At 45.0% G+C, this 26,911-nt stretch overlaps 2 protein-coding genes across 4 annotated transcripts; both read right to left on the reverse strand.

Moving 5' to 3' along the window:
- Positions 1-1,125: 1,125 nt before the first annotated feature.
- On the reverse strand, positions 1,126-20,777 carry eps8l3b (EPS8-like 3b). 3 transcript variants are annotated; one of them, XM_036988941.1, is made up of 19 exons: positions 20,490-20,777; positions 14,665-14,741; positions 14,255-14,325; positions 14,048-14,112; positions 13,757-13,915; positions 12,661-12,810; positions 11,656-11,747; positions 11,403-11,554; positions 10,880-11,025; positions 10,146-10,260; positions 7,321-7,391; positions 6,918-6,992; positions 5,258-5,403; positions 3,682-3,847; positions 3,406-3,456; positions 3,213-3,299; positions 1,742-1,947; positions 1,386-1,518; positions 1,126-1,185 (listed from the first exon to the last, which is right to left on the reverse strand). In XM_036988941.1, exons 2-19 carry the CDS (start codon positions 14,703-14,705, stop codon positions 1,141-1,143), a joined length of 1,971 nt encoding a protein of 656 aa, XP_036844836.1. In that variant the 5' UTR covers positions 14,706-14,741; positions 20,490-20,777; the 3' UTR covers positions 1,126-1,140. The 3 variants fall into 3 exon arrangements, with proteins under 3 accessions (XP_036844836.1, XP_036844837.1, XP_036844838.1); XM_036988942.1 differs by lacking the exon at positions 20,490-20,777 and adding an exon at positions 18,072-18,555; XM_036988943.1 differs by lacking the exon at positions 14,665-14,741.
- Positions 20,778-21,252: 475 nt separating this feature from the next.
- On the reverse strand, positions 21,253-25,476 carry LOC110532814 (ATP synthase F(0) complex subunit B1, mitochondrial). The gene is made up of 7 exons (XM_021616957.2): positions 25,322-25,476; positions 24,158-24,194; positions 23,747-23,889; positions 22,915-23,078; positions 22,467-22,592; positions 21,929-22,108; positions 21,253-21,505 (listed from the first exon to the last, which is right to left on the reverse strand). Exons 1-7 carry the CDS (start codon positions 25,347-25,349, stop codon positions 21,428-21,430), a joined length of 756 nt encoding a protein of 251 aa, XP_021472632.1. The 5' UTR covers positions 25,350-25,476; the 3' UTR covers positions 21,253-21,427.
- Positions 25,477-26,911: the final 1,435 nt, after the last annotated feature.

Consider the following 26,911-nt stretch of genomic DNA (forward strand, 5'->3'; position numbering starts at 1 on the left):
GAATCTATCCTTTAATTGATGGGCGCCTTACTGTCTCTACTCACCGGACATCTTTATTAGGATTGTGGTCAGGACGTTTGTCTTTGGATCAGGTGATCTGGGTTTGCAGCACGCTATAGGGGCCTTGTGCTACTCACCTGATTCATAACACTACTGTACCTTTCTATATTCTTGGGAGGGGGGGGGGGGCAATCCAAAGACTCCTCTGATACTGAGTGACCCTAGATCGTACGGAGTATTACTCCACTCCTGTATTGTCCCTCGGGACAAGATGAAGCCAGGCTACACAGAGAGAATGCCCCGGGAACACTGAAGCAGTTCTCAGTGTTCCTAGGAACCTGGTGACAAGGTATGACACACTTCTATTGGATAATCACTGCGCTGTCAATGATGTCAATGAGACTCCACCACGCCAATGGTTCTGATTCGTCCAAAAGAGAATAACGCAAGGGTACTGGTATTCAAATCCGAACCCGGAGGTCTGGAGTACTGCTGGTTTTCTGTTCTACCTGATAACTGCACCCACCTGGTGTCCCAGGTCTAAATCAGTCCCTGATTAGAGGGGAAGACTTAAAGCAGGAGTGGAACTGGCTTTGAGGTGACTCACACGGTGACTACCCGGTGACTCACACGGTGACTACCCGGTGACTACCCGGTGACTCACATGGTGACTACCCGGTGACTACCCGGTGACTCACATGGTGACTACCCGGTGACTACCCGGTGACTCACATGGTGACTACCCGGTGACTCACACGGTGACTACCCGGTGACTCACACAGTGACTACCCGGTGACTACCCGGTGACTACCCGGTGACTACCCCAGCAAAAGAAAGGGGAGCGCTCAGATGTCTGCAATGATCTCTGAAGTTCAAAGATAAACAAAAAAGTGCTGATTGTGCAAATTTATTTATGTTTAATCAATAAAACATTTAAAGAAATAATACAGTTTACATGTTGTCAACAGTCAAAACCAATCTGTGTTTTGACACACAGTTACTCACACATCGGCTTTGTTGCTTAACAACCAACCCGTCTATGAAGGGACAAAAAAAATATATGATTAAATGAAAGGTTAAATAGTTGAGTTTATTCTTCTCCCTCAGTCGGCTCTTGGTTGTTACTTGTGACGAGTCAGCCTAACGACCGTTATAAGGGCCATATCCACTGGACTCACTGGCAAGCTGCAGGCAATGAGAGAGAGAGAGAAAAATATCTGACTGGTTGTTTATCTCTGTCTCACAGACAATGCATTTCGTACAGCTTCAATTCGTCAGTGATAGACAAAAAAGGCAGAGAAGCACCCAAACTCTTAGTAGATCAGCTATAATTTTAGGTTGCGTGATCTGAGTTGTGTGTGCGTGTGTGTGCTACTGTCACTCACGGCTATGGAGGACTTGATGGCCTGCAGCTGGAAGAAGACTCTTCCTCCTTCCTCTGGACACACCGTCCTCATCTCATCTTTGGACATCCCCAGTAGCAGGGCTCCGTTCAGCACGCTCAGGCTACGAACCGTTCTAATGACAACATAAAGGCTCACGTAAGCATATAAGACACCACAACACCCTCACAACAAGGTTGTTTAGCACAATGTTTTCCCATCCTCCAGTCTGTGGACTCTGTGGACCAGCGGAGTTCCATGACATGTTGATGACCGGTCCCTGAGTCAGTTTTACAGTGCTAGTAAGCAGAGCCACCAAGGAGGAAAGATCAGAGTTTGTTGTCCATGTAATTTCTTACATTTTGGAGAAGGCTTTGTATTCCAGCCAGGCTTTCACCTCTGCAGGTCTGGACTGCATGTTGAGGGGTGGAGGGGAGCGCACCTCCTGGCCCTCATCCCAGGGCCCTCTCCCTCCATCCAGAGGCTCTAGAACGTTCTTAGCAACGTGACCCTCCTCGCCACGTTCATTACGGATCCTCCACCACTGCCCCGACTTGTCTACGACCTAGAAACACACAATTTACAACTTTAAATCACTTCTGTAGATCAACGTATGTTTATTTTCACAGATATATTTTCCTAATGTTGCAAAAACCATTTACATCCATTTTGTTATTTTGATTCTGGTTTGGTTGACATTCACTGCTATTCTTTTTTTAATCCATATTCAGTCAGTGAGATGGAGGACATTTGTCAATGGCCTGTGTTCCTTATAGGAGCCATGGTATTAATCCTAACAGTCAGACACTCACCTGACCTTCCGTTCCCTTCATAATGCTCAGCTTCTGGTGGTTCAACCCTAATCCACCTGGACAAGCTCTCCCTTCATAATGCTCAGCTCCTGGGGGTTCAACCCTAACCCACCTGGACAAGCTCTCCCTTCATAATGCTCAGCTCCTGGTGGTTCAACCCTAACCCACCTGGACAAGCTCTCCCTTCATAATGCTCAGCTCCTGGGGGTTCAACCCTAACCCACCTGGACAAGCTCTCCCTTCATAATGCTCAGCTCCTGGTGGTTCAACCCTAACCCACCTGGACAAGCTCTCCCTTCATAATGCTCAGCTCCTGGTGGTTCAACCCTAACCCACCTGGACAAGTTCTCCCTTCATAATGCTCAGCTCCTGGTGGTTCAACCCTAACCCACCTGGACAAGCTCTCCCTTCATAATGCTCAGCTCCTGGTGGTTCAACCCTAACCCACCTGGACAAGCTCTCCCTTCATAATGCTCAGCTCCTGGTGGTTCAACCCTAACCCACCTGGACAAGCTCTCCCTTCATAATGCTCAGCTCCTGGGGGTTCAACCCTAACCCACCTGGACAAGCTCTCCCTTCATAATGCTCAGCTCCTGGTGGTTCAACCCTAACCCACCTGGACAAGCTCTCCCTTCATAATGCTCAGCTCCTGGGGGTTCAACTCCAACCCACCTCTCCCTTCATAATGCTCAGCTCCTGGGGGTTCAACCCTAACCCACCTCTCCCTTCATAATACTCAGCTCCTGGGGGTTCAACCCTAACCCACCTGGACAAGCTCTCCCTTCATAATGCTCAGCTCCTGGGGGTTCAACCCTAACCCACCTGGACAAGCTCTCCCTTCATAATGCTCAGCTCCTGGGGGTTCAACCCTAACCCACCTCTCCTTCATAATGCTCAGCTCCTGGGGGTTCAACCCTAACCCCCCTCTCCCTTCATAATACTCAGCTCCTGGGGGTTCAACCCTAACCCCCCTCTCCATTCATAATGCGCAGCTCCTGGGGGTTCAACCATAACCCACCTGGACAACCTCTCCCTTCATAATGCTCAGCTCCTGGGGGTTCCTGGCCATAAAGTCATAGATCACACGCATCCTCACTGGGGCCAGCTGTGACGGTCAATGACAATAAATCATGAGAAACATAACGTAATAAAGACACAGTTTGAATGAATGTTTTGATGGATTCTGACGCTTCTGTCCTCGTCAGTCTTACCTCCTCAGGCCGTTGCATGTATTGGCTGTTGCTCCTGCTCAACTGCCTGCCCTGAGAGAACAGAGGGGTTACCATGAGATAATGATATTTAACATTGCTTCTTATGGCTGAATCCTAATTTTAGATAAGTGTACATAACTTTGAATTTTGGAGATTGGTGCAAAAAAATGTGAGTTAAATGCAAATATTGTATCTCAAATGAGGATTGGGGACCTTCACTGCTTTAACAAATGCTTGAAATCCATATGGTATTTTATTAGATGTTATTATTGTTACCTCATCAGGCATCTGTTGCATCATTTCCTTTCTCAGGGGGATGTGCTGGCTGTTGCTCCTGCTCAGGCCCTGATTGGCTGCCGGTGGGACAGGCTGTGGCGGCTGCCAACCATCATAGAACTCTGGGTTGTAGGGCGGGATCATGTGACCGTCTGGCCATTTGGACCTGGTACAACAAACACAGGAAACCAATGAACACCTCCTACTGAAAACAAATAATCTCGCTGGCTAGTTGCTGACTCCAGCAAACAAGGCAGGCTTAAATCAACCATTCATTGTATTTGATAGAAAACAAATACTGTTTGAACCCAGGTCTGACAGAAACCGGATACTAATTGCACCCAGGACTGGTTATATACAGTTCCTAACAGGTAAACCAACCCAATATACACTACATGACCAAAGGTATGTGGACACCTGCTCGTCAAACATCTCATTCAAAAATCATGGGCATTAATATGTAGTTGGTCCCCCCTCTGCTGCTATAACAGCCTCCAATCTTCCAGGAAGGCTTTCCACTAGATGTTGGGACATTGCTGCAGGGACTTGCTTCCATTCAGCCACTAGAGCATTAGTGAGGTCGGGCACTGATGTTGGGCAATTCGTCCTCAACCGAACTTACAGGTGGCACAATGCATTCGTGCAGGTAGCGTTCTCCTGGCATCCACCAAACCCAGATTCGTCCGTCGGATTGACAGATGGTGAGGCGTGATTCATCACTCCAGGGAATGCATTTCCACCTCTCCATTGGCAGCAAGCTTTACACCACTCCAGTCAACGCTTGGCTTTGCACTTGGTGATCTTAGTCTTGTGTGCGGCTGCTCTACCATGGAAACCCATTTCATGAAGCTCCCAACAAACAGTTATTGTGTTGAGGTTTCTTCCAGAGGCAGTTTGGAACTCGGTAGTGAGTGTTGCAACCGAGGACAGACTATAGCACTCGGTGGTCCCGTTCTGTAAGATTGTTTGGCCTACCACTTTGCGACTGAGCCGTTCTTGCTCCTAGACATTTCCACTTCACTATAACAGCACTTACAGTTGACCGAAATTTGATTTAACTGACTTGTTGGAAAGGTGGTATCCAATGACAGTGCAACATTCAAAGTCACTGAGCTCTTCAGGAAAGCGATTCTACTGCCAATGTTTGTCTTTGGAGATTGCATGGCTGTGTGCTCGATTTTATACACCTGTCAGCAACAGGTGTGGCTGAAATAGCCAAATCCACTACATTTGGAGGGGTGTCTAAAGGCAGCCATACATGGGCATGCTACGGCTGTCACCCAGGAGCCTTCACAGCTGGTCCAGTTAGTTAGAGGTTAGGGGTACTAAGGAAAGAGATAGGGGTACCTAGTTAGTTAGTTAGGGGTACTACGGAAAGGGATAGATGATACTTAGGGTTGGAATAGAGCTACTTAGGAAAGCAGAGGGGTCTCCAGAGCTAGTTGGGTATGTTCCAGCTGTCTACCAGCTAGCAGGGCGCTCCAGAACAGGTTGTTTTAGTTAGTGGTTAGGAGTAGTCAGGTAGGGGGAATAGGGGCACTCAGGAAGTGGTTATGGGGTACTAAGGGTAGTTTACCTGGGGATGTTCCAGGAGTCTCCCAGGGCCCTCCATTTCTGGTCCTCCTCTGGGGTGACCACCTGGCTAAGCAAGATGAGTGCTGGCTCTGTTAGCAGGGGGGTCAGGACAGAGGGGGGCAGGTCAGGGGGGTAGTGGCACATCAACTGGAATAGAGACAATGACAGGAGGGAGGAATGAGTCATACAAATATCTAAACACTGTGGGACAGGTTTACCGGACAGTATCCTACATCCATTTTTGGATCTTATAAATTAATGAGATTTTCCCATTCATTCTTGAAGAATATTATTTATAAATGCCTCATGAGCTTAGTTCAGCTGTTGTACCCCATCAGAACCCAAAATATAAGTTTGTTTTACTCCAATGTTTGTAAATAATGTACATGTAAAAAAAACTAAGTATAGCCTCATAACATGGTTAAAACTATAATGTTGATATCATGGATGGTCCTATATAGCCTCATAACATGGTTAAAACTATAATGTTGATATCATGGATGGTCCTATATAGCCTCATAACATGGTTAAAACTATAATGTTGATATCATGGATGGTCCTATATAGCCTCATAACATGGTTAAAACTATAATGTTGATATCATGGATGGTCCTATATAGCCTCATAACATGGTTATAACTATAATGTTGATATCATGGATGGTCCTGTATAGCCTCATAACATGGTTAAAACTATAATGTTGATATCATGGATGGTCAGTCTTGTATAGCCTCATAACATGGTTAAAACTATAATGTTGATATCATGGATGGTCCTATATAGCCTCATAACATGGTTAAAACTATAATGTTGATATCATGGATGGTCCTATATAGCCTCATAACATGGTTAAAACTATAATGTTGATATCATGGATGGTCCTATATAGCCTCATAACATGGTTAAAACTATAATGTTGATATCATGGATGGTCCTATATAGCCTCATAACATGGTTATAACTATAATGTTGATATCATGGATGGTCCTGTATAGCCTCATAACATGGTTAAAACTATAATGTTGATATCATGGATGGTCCTATATAGCCTCATAACATGGTTAAAACTATAATGTTGATATCATGGATGGTCCTATATAGCCTCATAACATGGTTAAAACTATAATGTTGATATCATGGATGGTCCTATATAGCCTCATAACATGGTTATAACTATAATGTTGATATCATGGATGGTCAGTCCTGTATAGCCTCATAACATGGTTAAAACTATAATGTTGATATCATGGATGGTACTATATAGCCTCATAACATGGTTACAACTATAATGTTGATATCATGGATGGTCAGTCCTGTATAGCCTCATAACATGGTTAAACCTATAATGTTGATATCATGGATGGTCCTATATAGCCTCATAACATGGTTATAACTATAATGTTGATATCATGGATGGTCAGTCCTTGCATCCATAGCTCTATCTATTAATCTGATAGTGGTTGTATTTCTCCAGGCCCATCCCTCGGCTTTTAACCAAAAACAGAGGAGGGGTATCAGCTTTGTTATTGTTTCAATTAAGGACTCTAGCTTCAAGCCTACTCTTGAATTAAAAGACAAATGAATCAGTCCAGGAGTAGCCTAGGCAAGGGTCCCATATCCTTCTTAGTCATGGCTGCTTGGTGCTACAGACAGATGCTCACCATGCCCAGAGTGGAGAAGAGAATGTGGACAAAGTCAGCAGCGCTAGGGTTCTGGATCTCTCCATTCAGCTTTCCCTGTAACAGAAAAGGACCAATGGCAACAGTGCTTACTCAGCACAAGAACCAATGAGGCACACATTCCAATTTTTAAAAAAGTTCAGCAATAATGGGCTGTGTTGCAATCGGTACTGTAAAGCAGAGTTTCCCCAAACACACCCCAGGAAACTAAACCCCTGAGTTGTACAGAGTAATTCAACAGCATACTTTATTTTCAGGTAATATGATAATACCATTATGTCTGATTAATGATATGAAATTATAGAAAACCTGAGGTTAATTAAATCAACACTTAGTTCAAGTGAACGTCTGACATCGTATGATTTCTGATAGGAGGTAAACATACCAGCAGGTTGAATCCATACTTGATTTTCTGAAGACAGACAACAAACTCCTCCCAATGTGGCAAGTTGTCAGCTACAGAAATAGACAAATTATTATTTTCCAGTATAGAAACCCAAGCAAATCTGTTATAAATATTTCTGCAGAGCATCAGTCCTTTACCCTGGTATCAGTCCTTTACCCTGGTATCAGTCCTTTACCCTGGTATCAGTCCTTTAGTCTAGTATCAGTCCTTTAGTCTAGTATCAATCCTTTACCCTGGTATCAGTCCTTTACCCTGGTATCAGTCCTTTAGTCTAGTATCAGTCCTTTAGTCTAGTATCAATCCTTTACCCTGGTATCAGTCCTTTACCCTGGTATCAGTCCTTTACCCTGGTATCAGTCCTTTACCCTAGTATCAGTCCTTTACCCTGGTATCAGTCCTTTACCCTAGTATCAGTCCTTTAGTCCTTTACCCTAGTATCAGTCCTTTACCCTAGTACCAGTCCTTTACCCTGGTATCAGTCCTTTACCCTAGTATCAGTCCTTTAGTCTAGTATCAGTCCTTTAGTCTAGTATCAGTCCTTTAGTCTAGTATCAATCCTTTACCCTGGTATCAGTCCTTTACCCTGGTATCAGTCCTTTACCCTGGTATCAGTCCTTTACCCTAGTATCAGTCCTTTACCCTGGTATCAGTCCTTTACCCTAGTATCAGTCCTTTACCCTGGTATCAGTCCTTTACCCTAGTATCAGTCCTTTATCCTAGTATCAGTCCTTTAGTCTAGTATCAGTCCTTTAGTCTAGTATCAGTCCTTTACCCTAGTATCAGTCCTTTACCCTAGTATCAGTCCTTTACCCTGGTATCAGTCCTTTACCCTAGTATCAGTCCTTTAGTCCTTTACCCTAGTATCAGTCCTTTACCCTAGTATCAGTCCTTTACCCTAGTATCAGTCCTTTACCCTAGTATCAGTCCTTTACCCTAGTATCAGTCCTTTACCCTAGTCTCAGTCCTTTACCCTAGTATCAGTCCTTTACCCTAGTATCAGTCCTTTACCCTAGTATCAGTCCTTTACCCTAGTATCAGTCCTTTACCCTGGTATCAGTCCTTTACCCTAGTATCAGTCCTTTACCCTGGTATCAGTCCTTTACCCTAGTATCAGTCCTTTACCCTAGTATCAGTCCTTTACCCTAGTCTCAGTCCTTTACCCTAGTATCAGTCCTTTACCCTAGTATCAGTCCTTTACCCTAGTATCAGTCCTTTAGTCCTTTACCCTAGTATCAGTCCTTTACCCTAGTATCAGTCCTTTACCCTGGTATCAGTCCTTTACCCTGGTATCAGTCCTTTACACTAGTATCAGTCCTTTACCCTAGTATCAGTCCTTTACCCTAGTATCAGTCCTTTACCCTAGTATCAGTCCTTTACCCTGGTATCAGTCCTTTACCCTAGTATCAGTCCTTTACCCTAGTATCAGTCCTTTACCCTAGTATCAGTCCTTTACACTAGTATCAGTCCTTTACACTAGTATCAGTCCTTTACCCTAGTATCAGTCCTTTACCCTAGTATCAGTCCTTTACCCTAGTATCAGTCCTTTACCCTAGTATCAGTCCTTTAGTCCTTTACCCTAGTATCAGTCCTTTACACTAGTGTTTCCTGGCCTCATGCTAATTTCCCGTCACTCATTGTCATGTTTGGCTTGACATTAACTGTAATGGAGTTGGCAAGAGCACAAACAGATCTGGGACCAGGCTAACTGGCAAGAGAAAACAGATCTGGGACCAGGCTAACTGGCAAGAGAAAACAGATCTGGGACCAGGCTAACTGGCAAGAGAAAACAGATCTGGGACCAGGCTAACTGCCAACAAACAGGTCTGGGACCAGGCTAACTGTCAACAAACAGGTCTGGGACCAGGCTAACTGCCAACAAACAGGTCTGGGACCAGGCTAACTGGCTACAAACAGGTCTGGGACCAGGCTAACTGGCAACAAACAGGTCTGGGACCAGGCTAACTGTCAACAAACAGGTCTGGGACCAGGCTAACGGGCAACAAACAGGTCTGGGATCAGGCTAACTGGCAACAAACAGGGCTGGGACCAGGCTAACTGGCAACAAACAGGTCTGGGACCAGGCTAACTGGCAACAAACAGGTCTGAGACCAGGCTAACTGGCAACAAACAGGTCTGGGACCAGGCTAACGGGCAACAAACAGGTCTGGGACCAGACTAACTGCCAACAAACAGTTCTGGGACCAGGCTAACTGCCAACAAACAGTTCTGGGACTAGGCTAACTGGCAACAAACAGTTCTGGGACCAGGCTAACTGCCAACAAACAGTTCTGGGACCAGGTTAACTGGCTACAAACAGGTCTGGGACCAGGCTAACTGTCAACAAACAGGTCTGGGACCAGGCTAACTGGCTACAAACAGATCTGGGACCAGGCTAACTGTCAACAAACAGATCGGGGATCAGGCTAACTGGCTACAAACAGATCTGGGACCAGGCTAACTGTCAACAAACAGGTCTGGGACCAGGCTAACTGGCTACAAACAGATCTGGGACCAGGCTAACTGGCTACAAACAGATCTGGGACCAGGCTAACTGGCTACAAACAGATCTGGGACCAGGCTAACTGGCTACAAACAGATCTGGGACCAGGCTAACTGGCTACAAACAGATCTGGGACCAGGCTAACTGGCTACAAACAGATCTGGGACCAGGCTAACTGGCTACAAACAGGTCTGGGACCAGGCTAACTGGCTACAAACAGATCTGGGACCAGGCTAACTGGCTACAAACAGATCTGGGACCAGTGTTTCCGAAGCTGATTGAAGATAAATTTGACTTAAATCACCGTTTGGCTTTGAGCTTTTCTTCTTCTTGTTCTTCTTGTTGTTCTTCTCTTCATGAGGAGCGGCTACTTTCCCCATGAAGAGCTCCACGTCGTTCAGCACATGGTTTAAAATTTCCTACACAGACAAATAATGTACGAACATCGAATGACTGAGAAACACTTGTAAATGTACTCTAAAATGTGTAGCCGGGAGTCCAAACAGAATAGCACTTAAAGTCTGGTATAACAGGTTAGGGAACAGATGGCCTGGTTTAACCAGACAAAACAATGCACTTAAAGTCTGGTATAACAGGTTAGGGAACAGATGGCCTGGTTTAACCAGACAGAACAATGCACTTAAAGTATGGTATAATAGGCTAGGGTCTGAGGGTGAGGCTGGGTCTAAGACTGGGTCTCAGGGTGAGGCTGGGTCTGAGGGTGAGGCGTTAGGGTGTTGGGTTGTGTAACAGACATGGTACTGACAACATTCCTATATGTGTGTCAGTGTATTTGGGGCTGAGGCTGGCGGTGAGGGGTTAGGGTGTTGGGTTGTGTAACAGACATGGTACTGACAACATTCCTCTATGTGTGTCAGTGTATTTGGGGCTGAGGCTGGCGGTGAGGGGTTAGGGTGTTGGGTTGTGTAACAAGACACGGTACTGACCACATTCCTCTCTGTGTGTCAGTGTATTTGGGGCTGAGGCTGGCGGTGAGGGGTTAGGGTGTTGGGTTGTGTAACAAGACACAGTACTGACCACATTCCTCTCTGTGTCAGTGTATTGAGGCTGGGGTTGGCGAGGCTCTTGGTCTCTAGCTCCGTACTGCAGTGACCCTCCGTATACCTCCGGACTGTGCAGGGGCTCCTGTAGTGGGCTGTAGACTGGAGGGGGAGGGAAGCTCTCTGGAAACACACACGGATAAAGACAGATCTCAACTTCTGGCATTAAACTCCATTGTTGTAGTGAAGCATAAAAGGAAAATCCTTGCCACCTTCTCCAAACTCATTGGAGGAGAAGGTCTGAAGGGAGAGACCTTGGCACCTCTCCTTTAATGCAAAGGAATGGAGGAATCAAGGACAGGATGAATCAAGGACAGGAGGAATCAAGGAAAGGAGGAATCAAGGAAAGGAGGGATCAAGGACAGGAGGAATCAAGGACAGGATGAATCAAGGACAGGAGGAATCAAGGACAGGATGAATCAAGGACAGGAGGAATCAAGGACAGGAGGAATCAAAGATTTGACGCCTTGTAAACTTTTCAGACAAAGCTAAAGACTGACCATAGTCCCTTCCGTTTCTGTTGTTGTACACCGGGGCGGTGCGGTCAGGGGGAGGAGGGGTCCTCTCCTGCAGCATCATGGGAGGAGCAGGACCAATGGGCCAGAAGCCATTCCCATTCGCCTGTTGACCGATGATGTTCTCCAGATTACTCCTGAGAAAGAGAGAGGTTTAGTGTGTGTGTGTGTGTGTGTGTGTGTGTGTGTGTGTGTGTGTGTGTGTGTGTGTGTGTGTGCGTGTGTTCTGATGTCGTACTTGTGTCTGCTTGGTTCTCTGCGAGGTTCAGGAGGAGGAGCATTGGCGTTGTGTTGGACAGCCTTGTCCAGGTCTTCTCTGATATGCTCTGCCTAAAGGAACAGACAGAACAATCTCCTATTTACACAGGTTAGTCTCATTAAGACACTGCTAGGTGACAACAGGTGGAGAATTAGCACTGTGTTGGACAGCCCTGTCCAGGTCTCTGATGGGTTCTGCCTAGAGGGACAGATAGCACCACTCGGTCTCAGGATAACTTATACACTACACCACTACATCCAGGGGATGGAATAGAGGTTGAGGAGGAACTCATGGAGCACAGGTCCCAATGTGAAATCATTTTGACATGACTAAATACATAAATGGTACTATGAGCTGAATTCTTGCTATTTTCACAGTGGTGAATTCTGAGTGATTTTTTAAATTTATTTTATTTATTTTTTACTAATTCCATCCCTGATTATCCAAGATCCAACCAAAAGGTTAAGAAATATTACATCCACTCGTTCACTGATGTTTCCCCAAAGTTAGATAGTGGGATGAAACACACTTCACATCTCTACCCAAACAAAAATAGGCATCTGTTGATTAACTTGTCGGTTTTAGCTGGTTATGGTGAAATCTGTCGGTTTTAGCTGGTTATGGTGAAATCTGTCGGTTTTAGCTGGTTATGGTGAAATCTGTCGGTTTTAGCTGGTTATGGTGAAATCTGTTGGTTTTAGCTGGTTATGGTGAAATCTGTCGGTTTTAGCTGGTTATGGTGAAATCTGTATCTTGTCGGTTTTAGCTAAGATTATGGTGAAATCTGTATCTTGTCGGTTGTAGCTGAGGTTATGGTGAAATCTGTGAGGCTGGGGGTGAGGCTGGGGTGAAATCTGTATCTTGTCGGTTGTAGCTGAGGTTATGGTGAAATCTGTAACTTGTAGGTTGTAGCTGAGGTTATAGTGAAATCTGTAACTTGTCCATGTGCAGTGACGTTAGGCTGGTGGAATCTGTCTCACTCACCCCGACCTCCTCACACTGGAACATAAAGACTTGAGGGATGCGCCTGTTGCGTTCCTGGACCATAACAGTGAGCAGGGAGTTGTAGGCACAAGTGTCCAACACAGCCTTGGTCTGAACTACACTTCCCAGAGGCACATACTCCAGCTCTGCCTGTAGAGAGAACAGAGGGGTAGGGAGAAGGTGAGTAGGGAGTTGTAGGCACAGGTGTCCAACACAGACTTGGTCTGAACTACACTTCCCAGAGGCACATACTCCAGCTCTGCCTGTAGAGAGAACAGAGGGGTAGGGAGAAGGTGAGTAGGGAGTTGTAGGCACAGGTGTCCAACACAGCCTTGGTCTGAACTACACTTCCCAGAGGCACATACTCCAGCTCTGCCTGTAGAGAGAACAGAGGGGTAGGGAGAAGGTGAGTAGGGAGTTGTAGGCACAGGTGTCCAACACAGCCTTGGTCTGAACTACACTTCCCAGAGGCACATACTCCAGCTCTGCCTGTAGAGAGAACAGAGGGGTAGGGAGAAGGTGAGTAGGGAGTTGTAGGCACAGGTGTCCAACACAGCCTTGGTCTGAACTACACTTCCCAGAGGCACTGACTCTGCCTGTAGAGAGAACTTATGCCGCATTTACGTGCTAGTCGGGAACTCTGAAACTTGCTAGCTGGTCGAAAGCAGCACGTGTAAAACTACCACCAGTCCGTTAGCAAGTCGGAAACGTCAGAGTTTCCTAGCGTGTGAACGTGGCAAAAGTCACACAGCGTGACTTCATGAGATTGCCTGGACACCGATGAGGTCAAGCTAATACAAGTTATGCAATACCCAATATCACTGTATTTCCAATGGACATCATTATGGTGTTCCAAACCCATCCCCCTCTATAGTACACATGAATAAAGGGAACTGAACTTTGACCTCCACAGGATGAGTGTTGTTTGTCACCAGCATTCGACACAGACAGGAACAATACAGACACAGGCGTACGATAGACTGACATGTCTGTTAACTGACAGTGCATCTATTACAGAGACAGTACCTTGGTCTCCATATACAAACAACAATAGATACGTTGTACGTTGTCTAGAGACAGGTGACAGGTTGGCTACCTTGGTCTCGATGTCGTTGAGCTGAAGGTATCCTCCCTGGACCTCCAGGATCACCTCCTGCCCCCAGACACGGCCCTTAGCCTCCAGCCTCTGCAGCCTGGTCACACAGTCATCCAAGTTGCGCACCTCCTGGCCGTCCAACTCACACGTAAACAGGTGCTAGGATAGAATGTGAGACAGGTAGTGTTAAGAGGAGTTATAGGGAGACATGACTCTTATTCCACATGACAGATAATCATACAAGAGCCACCACAATACATTTCAATCTGAATGTTCAGAATTTAACCTTACCTCCACCCTGTACTGAAAGTTGTCAGGTTGGTTGTTCATCGTTTCAGAATACTCCTTCCTTTGCACTGAAAGATTGAATTTAACCATTAGGCCTAGCGTTTACTGAAAGATTGAATTAAACCAATTGACTTAGCGCTTACTGAAATATTGAATTGAACCAATAGGCTTAGTGGTAAACATGATTGGAGGTGTGAACTATGAACTCACTGTATATGGACTTGGCACTGGGTCTGGTCATACTGGACCTCTGAGAGGGGGGATCCACCTGAGGGAACCCTCTGCAACACACACCCATTACTAACTCCACTGTTGTACTCATAGGCCAATACAACATTACTTGTTTGCCATCTGACACTAGATCAACAAGCATCTGTAGAGTGCAGTACGTTAGCAATGTTTAGATCAACTAACACTAAAAGGAAGTGTTAGGATTGCCACTCAAATATAAATGTATCGTTCGTATAGCAAAAGGGAGTGTGTAGTTTATATACAGTCCGTTTCCTGAGGACGCCCATGATATATAAGGAGGCTGATCGTATCACTACTGTCTTTCCTTGAACGGATCTAGCAACCCACTTAATAATCAAGACGGTGAGGATACAGGTGTGATACTGTACCTTGGTTGAGAGGGAAACGGCACGCTATTGTTCCTGAACATTTTTTATTTCTTTTTTTGAATCGTGACGTCACCAATCTGCAAAGGGCAAAGGTCATGGTAGAGTATCAGCAGGTGAAACAGGTGTGTGACCGTGACCTGCTTTGATCACAGGTCAGGAAAGAGAGGAAAGAGATGTACAGGGAACCAGCCATAGAAAACAGAAGTACCACGAGTCACAGAACGATGATCATTCAGCTCTAGTTCTATAGAAGCTCACACACACACACACACACACACACACACACACACACACACACACACACACACACACACACACCTTTATTTCTGACTGAGTGATCAGTCTTACAAGCCAACAGTTATTAGGAATCCAGAAATGTGCCAATTCTGCTGACTTAGTCAAAAAAGGAAACCAAGAAGTTACACATACACTTTGCATCAGTCAGACACTAGTTAATCACTACCAAGTATAAAGAATATAAAACCATGCTATCACCTCTGTTCACACACCAGTACATATCCCATACAACAGGTGAAGGGGTTTTTAAGGTGAAATAGCTCAGATAAACATGTTGACAAGAGAGCAAGTCATGAATGAAGTAATTATTGAAATGTGAAGTGATTGTCATTGATAGTTGGCCTAGAAATCAAGGTAATATTTCAGGTCTAATCATTCCCGTCGCAGAACATTTGGACAGCAATACAAATAGACTGATAAAAGGCTTGTAAAAAAAAGGGCAAGACCTCAAAACACACCTCAATGTTCTATTCAGTCAGCAGCTGACATACCTCAATGTTCAGTCAGCAGCTGACACACCTCAATGTTCTATTCAGTCAGCAGCCGACATACCTCAATGTTCTATTCAGTCAGCAGCTGACACACCTCAATGTTCTATTCAGTCAGCAGCTGACACACCTCAATGTTCTATTCAGTCAGCAGTTATATTCAGTCAGCAGCTGACACACCTCAATGTTCTATTCAGTCAGCAGTTCTATTCAGTCAGCAACTGACACACCTCAATGTTCTATTCAGTCAGCAGCTGACACACCTCAATGTTCTATTCAGTCAGCAGCTGACACACCTCAATGTTCTATTCAGTCAGCAGCTGACATACCTCAATGTTCTATTCAGTCAGCATCTGACATACCTCGATGTTCTATTCAGTCAGCAGCTGACACACCTCAATGTTCTAGTCAGTCAGCAGCTGACACACCTCAATGTTCTAGTCGGTCAGAAGCTGACACACCTCAATGTTCTATTCGGTCAGCAGCTGACACACCTCAATGTTCTATTCAGTCAGCAGCTGACACACCTCAATGTTCTATTCAGTCAGCAGCTGACATCCCTCAATGTTCTATTCAGTCAGCAGTTCTATTCAGTCAGCAGCTGACACACCTCGATGTTCTATTCAGTCAGCAGCTGGCATACCTCAATGTTCTATTCAGTCAGCAGTTCTATTCAGTCAGCAGCTGACACGCCTCGATGTTCTATTCAGTCAGCAGCTGACACACCTCAATGTTCTATTCAGTCAGCAGCTGACACACCTCAATGTTCTATTCAGTCAGCAGCTGACACACCTCAATGTTCTATTCAGTCAGCAGCTGACACACCTCAATGTTTTATTCAGTCAGCAGCTGACACACCTCAATGTTCTATTCAGTCAGCATCTGACACACCTCAATGTTCTATTCAGTCAGCAGCTGACACACCTCAATGTTCTATTCAGTCAGCAGCTGACACACCTCAATGTTCTATTCAGTCAGCATCTGACACACCTCAATGTTCTATTCAGTCAGCAGCTGACACACCTCAATGTTCTATTCAGTCAGCAGCTGACACACCTCAATGTTCTATTCAGTCAGCATCTGACACACCTCAATGTTCTATTCAGTCAGCAGCTGACACACCTCAATGTTCTATTCAGTCAGCAGCTGACACACCTCAATGTTCTATTCAGTCAGCAGCTGACACACCTCAATGTTCTATTCAGTCAGCAGTTCTATTCAGTCAGCAGCTGACACACCTCAATGTTCTATTCAGTCAGCAGTTCTATTCAGTCAGCAGCTGACACACCTCAATGTTCTATTCAGTCAGCAGCTGACACACCTCAATGTTCTATTCAGTCAGCAGCTGACATACCTCAATGTTCTATTCAGTCAGCAGCTGACATACCTCAATGTTCTATTCAGTCAGCATCTGACATACCTCAATGTTCTATTCAGTCAGCAGCTGACACACCTCAATGTTCTAGTCAGTCAGCAGCTGACACTCCTCAATGTTCTAGTCGGTCAGAAGCTGACACACCTCAATGTTCTATTCGGTCAGCAGCTGACACACCTCAATGTTCTATTCAGTCAGCAGCTGACACACCTCAATGTTCTAATCAGTCAGCAGCTGACATCCCTCAATGTTCTATTCAGTCAGCAGTTCTATTCAGTCAGCAGCTGACACGCCTCGATGTTCTATTCAGTCAGCAGCTGACACACCTCAATGTTCTATTCAGTCAGCATCTGACACACCTCAATGTTCTGTTCAGTCAGCAGCTGACACACGTCAATGTTCTATTCAGTTAGCAGCTGACACACCTCAATGTTCTATTCAGTCAGCAGCTGACATACCTCAATGTTCTATTCAGTCAGCAGCTGACACACCTCGATGTTCTATTCAGTTAGCGGTTCTATTCAGTCAGCAGCTGACATACCTCAATGTTCTATTCAGTCAGCAGCCGACATACCTCAATGTTCTATTCAGTCAGCAGCTGACATACCTCAATGTTCTATTCAGTCAGCAGCTGACATACCTCAATGTTGTTTTCAGTCAGCAGCTGACATACCTCAATGTTCTATTCAGTCAGCAGTTATATTCAGTCAGCAGCTGACACACCTCAATGTTCTATTCAGTCAGCAGCTGACATACCTCAATGTTCTATTCAGTCAGCAGCTGACACACCTCAATGTTCTATTCAGTCAGCAGCTGACATACCTCAATGTTCTATTCAGTCAGCAGCTGACACACCTCGATGTTCTATTCAGTCAGCATCTGACACACCTCAATGTTCTATTCAGTCAGCAGCTGACACACCTCAATGTTCTATTCAGTCAGCAGTTCTATTCAGTCAGCAGCTGACACACCTCAATGTTCTATTCAGTCAGCAGCTGACACACCTCAATGTTCTATTCAGTCAGCAGCTGACATACCTCAATGTTCTATTCAGTCAGCAGCTGACACACCTCAATGTTCTATTCAGTCAGCAGCTGACACACCTCGACATTCTATTCAGTCAGCATCTGACATACCTCAATGTTCTATTCATTCAGCAGCTGACACACCTCAATGTTCTATTCAGTCAGCAGTTCTATTCAGTCAGCAGCTGACACATAATGTTCTATTCAGTCAGCAGCTGACACCTCGATGTTGTATTCAGTCAGCAGACAGTCTTCCTCCTTTAAAAAGGGTTGTGTGTATGTGAAACTGACCTAAGAAAAAGGTAGGCTTAGTCCCTGCTCACCTTGCCAGGTACCACCACCAGTAGCTGACATCACAGTAATATATCAACCAGTTCATAACACATTTACTACCTTCCAGGTGACAATAAAAACCATTTCCCTACTGGCAAAAAAAGATGTGGTCACAAAATCAATATTTACTAATACAGATATCAGTAATAAATATAAAAATGTTGATTCTGTAACAGAGCTAAACAAATTCAGACTGCAGTATACACCACAGTCAGAAAGTATTCAGACCCCTTAGACTTTTCCACATTTTGTTACGTTACAGACTCATTCTAAAATGTATTCAAATCAGTTTTTTTTCCCTTCCTTCATCAATTTTGGGGTGGCAGGTGGCCTAGTGGTTAGAGCGTTGGGCTAGTAACCGAAAGGTTGCTAGATCAAATCCCCGAGCTGACAAGGTAAAAATCTGTCGTTCTGCCCCTTGAACAAGGCAGTTTACCCACTGTTCCTAGGCCGTCATTGTAAATAAGAATTTGTTCTTAACCGACTTGCCTTTTTAAAAAGGATAAATAAATAAAAACCTATCTATCCCAAACACACAATACTGAATAATGACAGAGCAGTTTTAGAAACGTTAGCTAATTCATTACAAATAAACAGAAATGTTACATTTACATAAGTATTCAGATCAGAAACACATTTGGCAGCGATTACAGCCTCGAGTGTATGACGATACAAGCTTGGCACATCTGTATTTGTGGATTTGCTCCCATTCTTCTTCGCAGATCATCTCAAGCTCTGTCAGGTTGGATGGGGAGAGTCGCTGCACAGCTATTTTCAGGTCTCTCCAGAGATGTTCGATCGAGTTCAAATCCGGGCTCTGGCTAGGACATTCAGAGACTTGTCCTGAAGCCACTCCTGCGTTGTCTTGGCTGTGTGCTTAGGGTTGATGTCCTGTTGGAAGGTGAACCTTCGCCCCAGTCTGAGGTCCTGAGCGCTCTGGAGCAGGTTTTCATCAAGGATCTCTCTGTACTTTGCTCCGTTCATCTTTCCCTTGATCCTGACTAGACTTTCAGTCCCTGCCACTGAAAAACATCCCCACAGCATGATGCTGCCACCACCTTGCTTCACCGTAGGGATGGTGCCAGGTTTCCTTCAGACGTGACGCTTGGCATTCAGGCTAAAGAGTTCAATCTTGGTTTCATCAGACCAAATAATCTTGTTTCTCATGGTCTGAGAGTCTTTTAGGTGACTTTTGTCCGGGTTAGAGGAGGGATGTCCTTGTCCCATCGGGCACTAGCGACTCCTGTGGCGGGCGCAGTGCACGCTGACACGGTTGCCAGGTGTACGGTGTTCCCTCTGATACATTGGTGGGGCTAGCTTCCGGGTTAAGTGGGCATTGTCAAGAAGCAGTGCAGCTTGGTTGGGTTGTGTTTCGGAGTACTCATGGCTCTCGACCTTCGCCTGTCCCGAGTCCATATGGGAGTTGCAGTGATGAGACAAGACTAACTACCAATTGGAAACCACGAAATTGGGGAGAAAAGGGGGTAAAAAAAATAAATATGTAAATACATTTTTAAAAAGATGGGAGAACCTTCCAGAAGGACAACCATCTCCACAGAGGATCTCTAGAACTGTCAGTGGCGATTGGGTTCTTGGTCACCACCGTGAACAAGGCCCTTTGGCCGGGCGGCCAAACTTCTTCCAGTTAGGAACGATGAAGGCCACTGTGTTCTTGGGGACCTGTTGACAATTTTTTAGTATCCTTCCCCAGATCTGTGCCTTGACACAATCCTGTCTCAGAGCTCTACGGACAATTCCTTCAACCTCATGGCTTGGTTTTCGCTCCGACATGCACTGTCAACTGTGTGACCATATTTGGACAGGTTTGTGCCTTTCCAAATCATGTCCAATCAATAGAATTTACCACAGGTGGACTCCAATCAAGTTGTAGAAAACATCTCAAGGTCGATCAATGGAAACAGGATGCAACTGAGCTCAATTTCAAATCTCATAGCAAATTGTCTGAATACTTATGTAAATGAGGTATTTCTGATTTTTATTTGCAAACATTTCTAAAAACCTGTTTTCCCCTTCGTCATTATGGAGTATTGTGTGTAGATTGATAAAGATTTTTTTTTTTTTAATCAATTTTAGAATAAGGCTGTGATGTAACAAAATGTGGAAAAAGTGAAGGGGTCTGAATACTTTCCGAATGCACTGTACATGAATAACTTTATTCCAAAGCTTATTGTTCTGCCTTGGTCTCTCTCGCATTTCCACATTACTGTATCTTTATACCTCAGACATTTCCGTACATATATACAGAGTCTCTTAAGCATTTCTTTAGATGAAGTCCAATATTATTACCTGTGAATGTAGCCTGTGTCCTCTTGAGTTCACTGTTCCATGAGCAAGCCTCTTATAATCCAATAGTGGCATACATATTCCAAGACAAGCTTCCGACACAATCGTCAGGTACAAAAGAAAAGACAAATATTATCCTTGACTTCCTGCTTGGAAACGCCAAGGTCAAAGTCCACCTGCAAGGGTGTATTCAGTGAGGTGAACATTTCACGTTGATCAGAAACATAACCAGAGCTTGTGTCTGTCCTTCTATTACGTAGTCATATCTGTCCCAACACATTCCCATCGCTAACATTACACACTCCTGACCAGGTCCCAGCAGTGACGGAGAACGGCCAGCCCCACAGATAAAGTGCGTCCCAAACGGCATACTTTATAGTACACTACTTACGACCAGGGCCCATAGGGCGTCATAGGGGACCATAGGCCCTAGTTTTTATAAGGGTCATTAAAGGCTTGATGGAAAGCAAGTTTTGTACATTATGAGTCCAAAGGTTTGGGAATGCCTTGCCGTTCTGTTGATAAAGAGATTATAGGTGGTGAGATAAGCGTACAACAAGACACAGGTAAAACGTAAGACCTCTTATGCAATTTTTCCCAAACCGTTTTATATCACCTACAGTACAGCATAAGAATCTGTCCAAACTGTGTCTGGTGTAACAACTTGCTGCCATTTTGCTAAGAAACAAATCCCAGATTGTCGCCTTGAACCAACAAATATTATCAACAGCATTTTCAGCCGGGTTAATAACGACAAACTAGAAGGTTAGTGAATAAAATTAACCTTTTATTTTTATGATCAGTCGATGTGTATATACACTCATTACATGGAAAGAGACAGACCATATTGTTAAAGAGGAAATAGTTGATTTGTAATGAAAAGTGGCCATCAACGAGTTGGGGGTTGAGTGGCGACGGTCTAGAGACAGTACAGTGGTGAGTTATGCAGTGGTCTTGGCCTGCTGGACTTTAGCCAAAACCTTCAGGTCTGTGATGCACTTGGCAATACTGGCTTTCTCCTGAAACACGGAACGAACGAAACAGGGTTAGTCAGACAGAAAGGCATGAGCAAGGTCAAGGGTCAAATTAATCAAGAATAAAATAAAATAAGTCTAAATAAACCAAATTTCAGGGGGTTTCGCTGTAATTCTATTGCCCATCAATACAACAGACGCAGGTCGACATTTACCAAGTTCATATTGAGAAAAAGCCGTCTACCTACTAGAAACATGACAGGGCACAGTGACTACCACTAGTGGAGAGTTTATACACAGTATGTCTCAGAGGTTCTGGTTCTGTTCCACCTAGACACAACACGTACGTACGTGTGTCTAGGTGGAACAGAACCTCTGAGACATACTGTGTATAAAATCTCCACACACACACACACACACACACGTCAAGTATGTAATGTCCCCATCCATCTCCCATCCTTAACCCACCTGCTGGGGGGTGATGCTGGTGACAACGTTCTTCTCCACCCAGTTCACCATGTGTTCCTGCTCCATGCGGCGGTGAAGAGTCTGCAGGGCGATCTGGTAGTCCAGCCTCTTCTTCACATCGTTGGTCACCATGTGGACCCTCTCCCTGCGGTTGGTCTCCAGTAGCATGGCCACGTTGTTCTGAGTTGGAAGACGGGAAAAGAGGACAGTGGAAGACAGGAGAAGAGGACAGTTGAAAACATTAGTACACCATCTCATGTCAAAATCATTCCCGGTTATTAGAGTCAGGTTTCTCAGACCCAGAGAAAGTCCTGGCCTAAAAAAACTATTTTAAAACAGATAATCTCCATTGAGAATGATTTTTAATCCAGGTCTACCCTCAATTAAACTTGTGTCCAGAAAACCAGTCCTAGGAGTGGTCACGCAGACCAAAGACCATATTCAATAGGTCTCTTATCAAAATGCTTTTTAATTGGCTTGATTTCACCTAATTTGGGTGTGTATGGTCGACCCATGTTCTAACCTGCGTCACACTCACCCTCTTAGCGTCGAAGAGCATCTGTCGACCCTCTGCCCTCCACTGCTCCTTCTTCTCATCCTGGATGGCCTGAGCCAAGCTGGTCATGGCCAGGTCCTTCACTTCCTGAGCCTTCTGAACTTTCTCCTGCAAAAAAAAAAAACAACAACCCACACAGCCGACGTCAGGGTCACAGGTCAGTTATGAGACTAAGCGCCTCGGGAGGGACACAGCATGTGATGGACAGTTTGCAGTACGGATCCATTTCCTCAAACATATGAAAATGTCTCAGGACTGGCTGGCATTAAGGGGTAGGGGCAAAAAGCCTAAATTGTAAATTCAGTGGAAACGAGGCTGTGTGTTAACACAGTGCATCTTTTAAGCAGTCCAGAGCACAACATGTATGATAAGAACTTCTGCAAGTGATGATGAAATAAGCCAAACAAACTCAGGAGAATAAATTCCCCACCTCGTTCAGTTTGTCAGCGAAAGCCGCAACGTCGGGGCCGAACTTCCTGACACCGTAGATGATGACCGTACCCATGCAGGCAGCAGCGAAGGTCTCATGGTTGATGATGTAGATCTCCTTGGAAAGGATGTATGTGAGCAGCCCAGCACCCAGCACGTAGGGCCCTGGAGACAACAGGACAGGAGTGAGGGAAGAGTAGATGGGAGGAAGAGGAGATGAGGGTAGGAGGAAAGGAGGAGATGAGGGTAGGAGGAAAAGAGGAGGAAAGGAGGAGAGAAGGAGATAAGAGAAGGAAAGGAGGAGATGAGGGGAGGAGAAGGAAAGGAGTAGAGAAGATGAGGAGGAAAGGAGGAGGAAAGGAGGAGAGAAGAGGAGAAAGAGAGAAGAGGAAAGGAGGAGAGAAGAGGAGAAAGAGAGAAGAGGAAAGGAGGAGTGAAGAGGAAAGGAGGAGTGAAGAGGAAAGGAGGAGAGAAGAGGAAAGGAGGAGAGAAGAGGAAAGGAGGAGAGAAGAGGAGAAAGAGAGAAGAGGAGAAAGAGAGAAGAGGAGAAAGAGAGAAGAGGAGAAAGAGAGAAGAGGAGAAAGAAAGAGAGGAGGAGGAGATGAGGGGAGGGGAGGAGAAGAGGAGATGAGGGGAGGAGAAGAGGAGGGAAAGAAGAGGACGATGAAAGGTGAGGGGAGTGAACGTTTATGGCCACATCCAGGCAAAAATTGTTGATCATGTCGACAGAAATGGAATGAATAAAACAGTTATTATTCTACATGAGGCAAGTTTGTTCTACATGTCATATTTCTATCTGAACATTGCTCCAGGTTTGGGGAAGTCCTGCTGACCTGTAACTCCAGTCTTGGGGTACAGGATCTGGAAGAGCTCCTCAGGGATGATGCCGTGGCGTGTTTTGCCTCCCTTCTCTGGCAGAGCGGGGACTGGGGCCTGGCTGTTGGGGGATGTGTGGAGGTGGGCCAGCTGGACCAGCCTGGGAAGACACAGACAGACAACTTATTATAGGACCTACAGAGAAGACGGGCATGTAGATCTTCAACGTAGAGTGACCATTATAATTTTGTCACCCTTATTTCCATTTATATTTATCAAATTCCAATGTTTGCCAAATCATAAAACTACTGGACCATAAAAATGACATCTAGTGTTGTGAAATGGCATTTATTGATTTCCTGCATGTAAAACAAGCAGATGTATCTAGTTTCAGTTAAAGGTTGGAAGTCATAATAAGAGGTGCATACCCAGCTCCGAGGGGACCACTGCTTTTTACAGCATTGGCTGGAAGAGGATAAAAGAACAGTCAATAGAATTGAAAAGACAAATGTACAAATGTTTTGAATGTCACGAAAGAGTCAATGAAAGTAAACATGTGGAGACTGTGGCTGCTTGAAAGAGTGCCCTGTTGCTAAATTTTTAACATAATGGTAGAGATTAATATTGACATTTACTTATGCAATCAAACAAAGAGAATGTGCGTGTGAACTGTACACACAGACAAGCTTTAGCTAGCCAACGTTAGTCGGCCGTCAAGAGCAATAGCCATGACATCCGCAAGCGTTACCATGCCAGCTTGTTTGCAAGCTTCCAGAATTCAATATTGTCTCTAGCTTGCTAGGTAGACAAGAAAAACTCGACGAGTTTTTTACGTAAAGTAAACTGACTTTTTCAAAAACGTACATTTGATATTTTTTGAAAATCCATGATATCTGATTAAAAATGTGTATAATTATTAAATAGACAAGCACAGATCCTAATCAGCAGCCAATTTGGAAGTGTCAGCCAATCAGCTCCTTTGTTGTTCATTCCATAATGGCTGCTGTGGCTACTGCTAGCTAGAATGAGGTCAAAAACTGCATTTTAATTAAACTACCAGTCGTTCAACCTTCTCAGTGTAACAGTTGGGATAATGGGGCAATTCAGAGTGCAACGCATTTCTCCTCCCTGGATTAAAGAAGTTTTCTGAGCCACATGTCGCTTCGGATCCAGTGTCTTAATAATCTAAAGAGAAATGTGGTCTGACCCTAGTGCAGTTGTAAACAAGCGGGTCAGATGTCCTGGCTAGCCAAGGGCAGAGATCAGAGGCTAGTCTGGTTTACGTCAGTTCGTTTGTGGCTAACTGTAGTTATTTAACTAATCGCAAAAACAATGACTTGCCTTGACATTTAGCTAACTAATTCGAACCCTGTGCAATAACTACCCAAATTGGACAAATTAATAACATTTTGCAAGTCACATTTACTAGCTGTCGTTAGATTTGCTAGGTTTGCATGTTGCTCATTCAATGTGACTGCGGCCTTCTTCCCCTGACTTTACCCTTCAGATTCACATTCAAGTCAGCCACACTTCGCGGCATTACTACTGCTATTTCAACTCAATCTTATGTAGAAAAGGCTGGCATTGCATACCTGAAACGAAAACGACCCTAGACAGCATGGTTGAACGAGAAAAGTGCCAAGTCCTTGGTTTACTGGGCACTGCTCCCTTCGTGCCCTTCTACTGCAAAGAGCCACAAGAATGGCCGACGAACGAGAAAGCCTCGTCAAACGTCGCGAGACTCTATGCCTTCGTAAACGGGATTTGTGCGTCCGGGTCAAATCAAATTTTCCAGTTGTTCAATGTCTTATTCACTAGGTGGCACACAACAAACATATATTTGACCTTTTGCTGCACGGGATATTAGTAAAGATCCTAAATATAATTGCAGTCAATAATGGGAAAGGTACCCAATTATCATACTTGAATAAAAGTAAAGATACCTTAATGGACAATGAGTCAAGTAAAAGTGAAAGTCACCCAGTGAAATACTACTTGAGTTAAAGTCTAAAAGTATTTGCTTTTAAATATACTTAAGTATCAAAAGTAAATGCAAATGCTAAAATGTACTTAAGAATAAAAAGTATACCATTTCTTATATTAAGCAAACCAGGCTGAACCATTTTTTAATTTTTTTGTTTTAATGTATGGATAGCCAGTGGGCACAGTCCAACCCTCAGACATAATTTACAAAGGAAGCATGTGTGTTTAGTGAGTCCACCAGATCAGAGGCAGTAGGGATGACCAGTTATGTTCTCTGTTTAGTGAGTCCGCCAGATCAGAGGCAGTAGGGATGAGTTATGTTCTCTGTTTAGTGAGTCCACCAGATCAGAGGCAGTAGGGATGACCAGGGATATTCTCTGTTTAGTGAGTCCATCAGATCAGAGGCAGTAGGGATGACCAGGGATGTTCTCTGTTTAGTGAGTCCACCAGGTCAGAGGTAGTAGGGATGACCAGGGATGTTCTCTGTTTAGTGAGTCCTCCCGATCAGAGGCAGTAGGGGGGACCAGGGATGTTCTCTGTTTAGTGAGTCCACCAGGTCAGACGAAGTAGGGGGGACCAGGGATGTTCTCTGTTTAGTGAGTCCACCAGGTCAGACGCAGTAGGGGGACCAGGGATGTTCTCTGTTTAGTCAGTCCTCCAGATCAGAGGCAGTAGGGGGGACCAGGGATGTTCTCTGTTTAGTGAGTCCACCAGGTCAGAGGCAGTAGGGGGGACCAGGGATGTTCTCTGTTTAGTGAGTCCACCAGGTCAGAGGCAGTAGGGGGGACCAGGGATGTTCTCTGTTTAGTGAGTCCACCAGGTCAGACGCAGTAGGGGGGACCAGGGATGTTCTCTGTTTAGTGAGTCCTCCAGATCAGAGGCAGTAGGGATGGCCAGGGATGTTCTCTGTTTAGTGAGTCCTCCGGGTCAGAGGCAGTAGGGATGACCAGGGATGTTCTCTGTTTAGTCAGTCCTCCAGATCAGAGGCAGTAGGGGGGACCAGGGATGTTCTCTGTTTAGTGAGTCCACCAGGTCAGAGGCAGTAGGGGGGACCAGGGATGTTCTCTGTTTAGTGAGTCCACCAGGTCAGAGGCAGTAGGGGGGACCAGGGATGTTCTCTGTTTAGTGAGTCCACCAGGTCAGACGCAGTAGGGGGGACCAGGGATGTTCTCTGTTTAGTGAGTCCTCCAGATCAGAGG

The sequence above is a fragment of the Oncorhynchus mykiss genome, chromosome 9, assembly GCF_013265735.2.
Source record: "Oncorhynchus mykiss isolate Arlee chromosome 9, USDA_OmykA_1.1, whole genome shotgun sequence".
Lineage (NCBI taxonomy): Eukaryota > Metazoa > Chordata > Actinopteri > Salmoniformes > Salmonidae > Oncorhynchus > Oncorhynchus mykiss.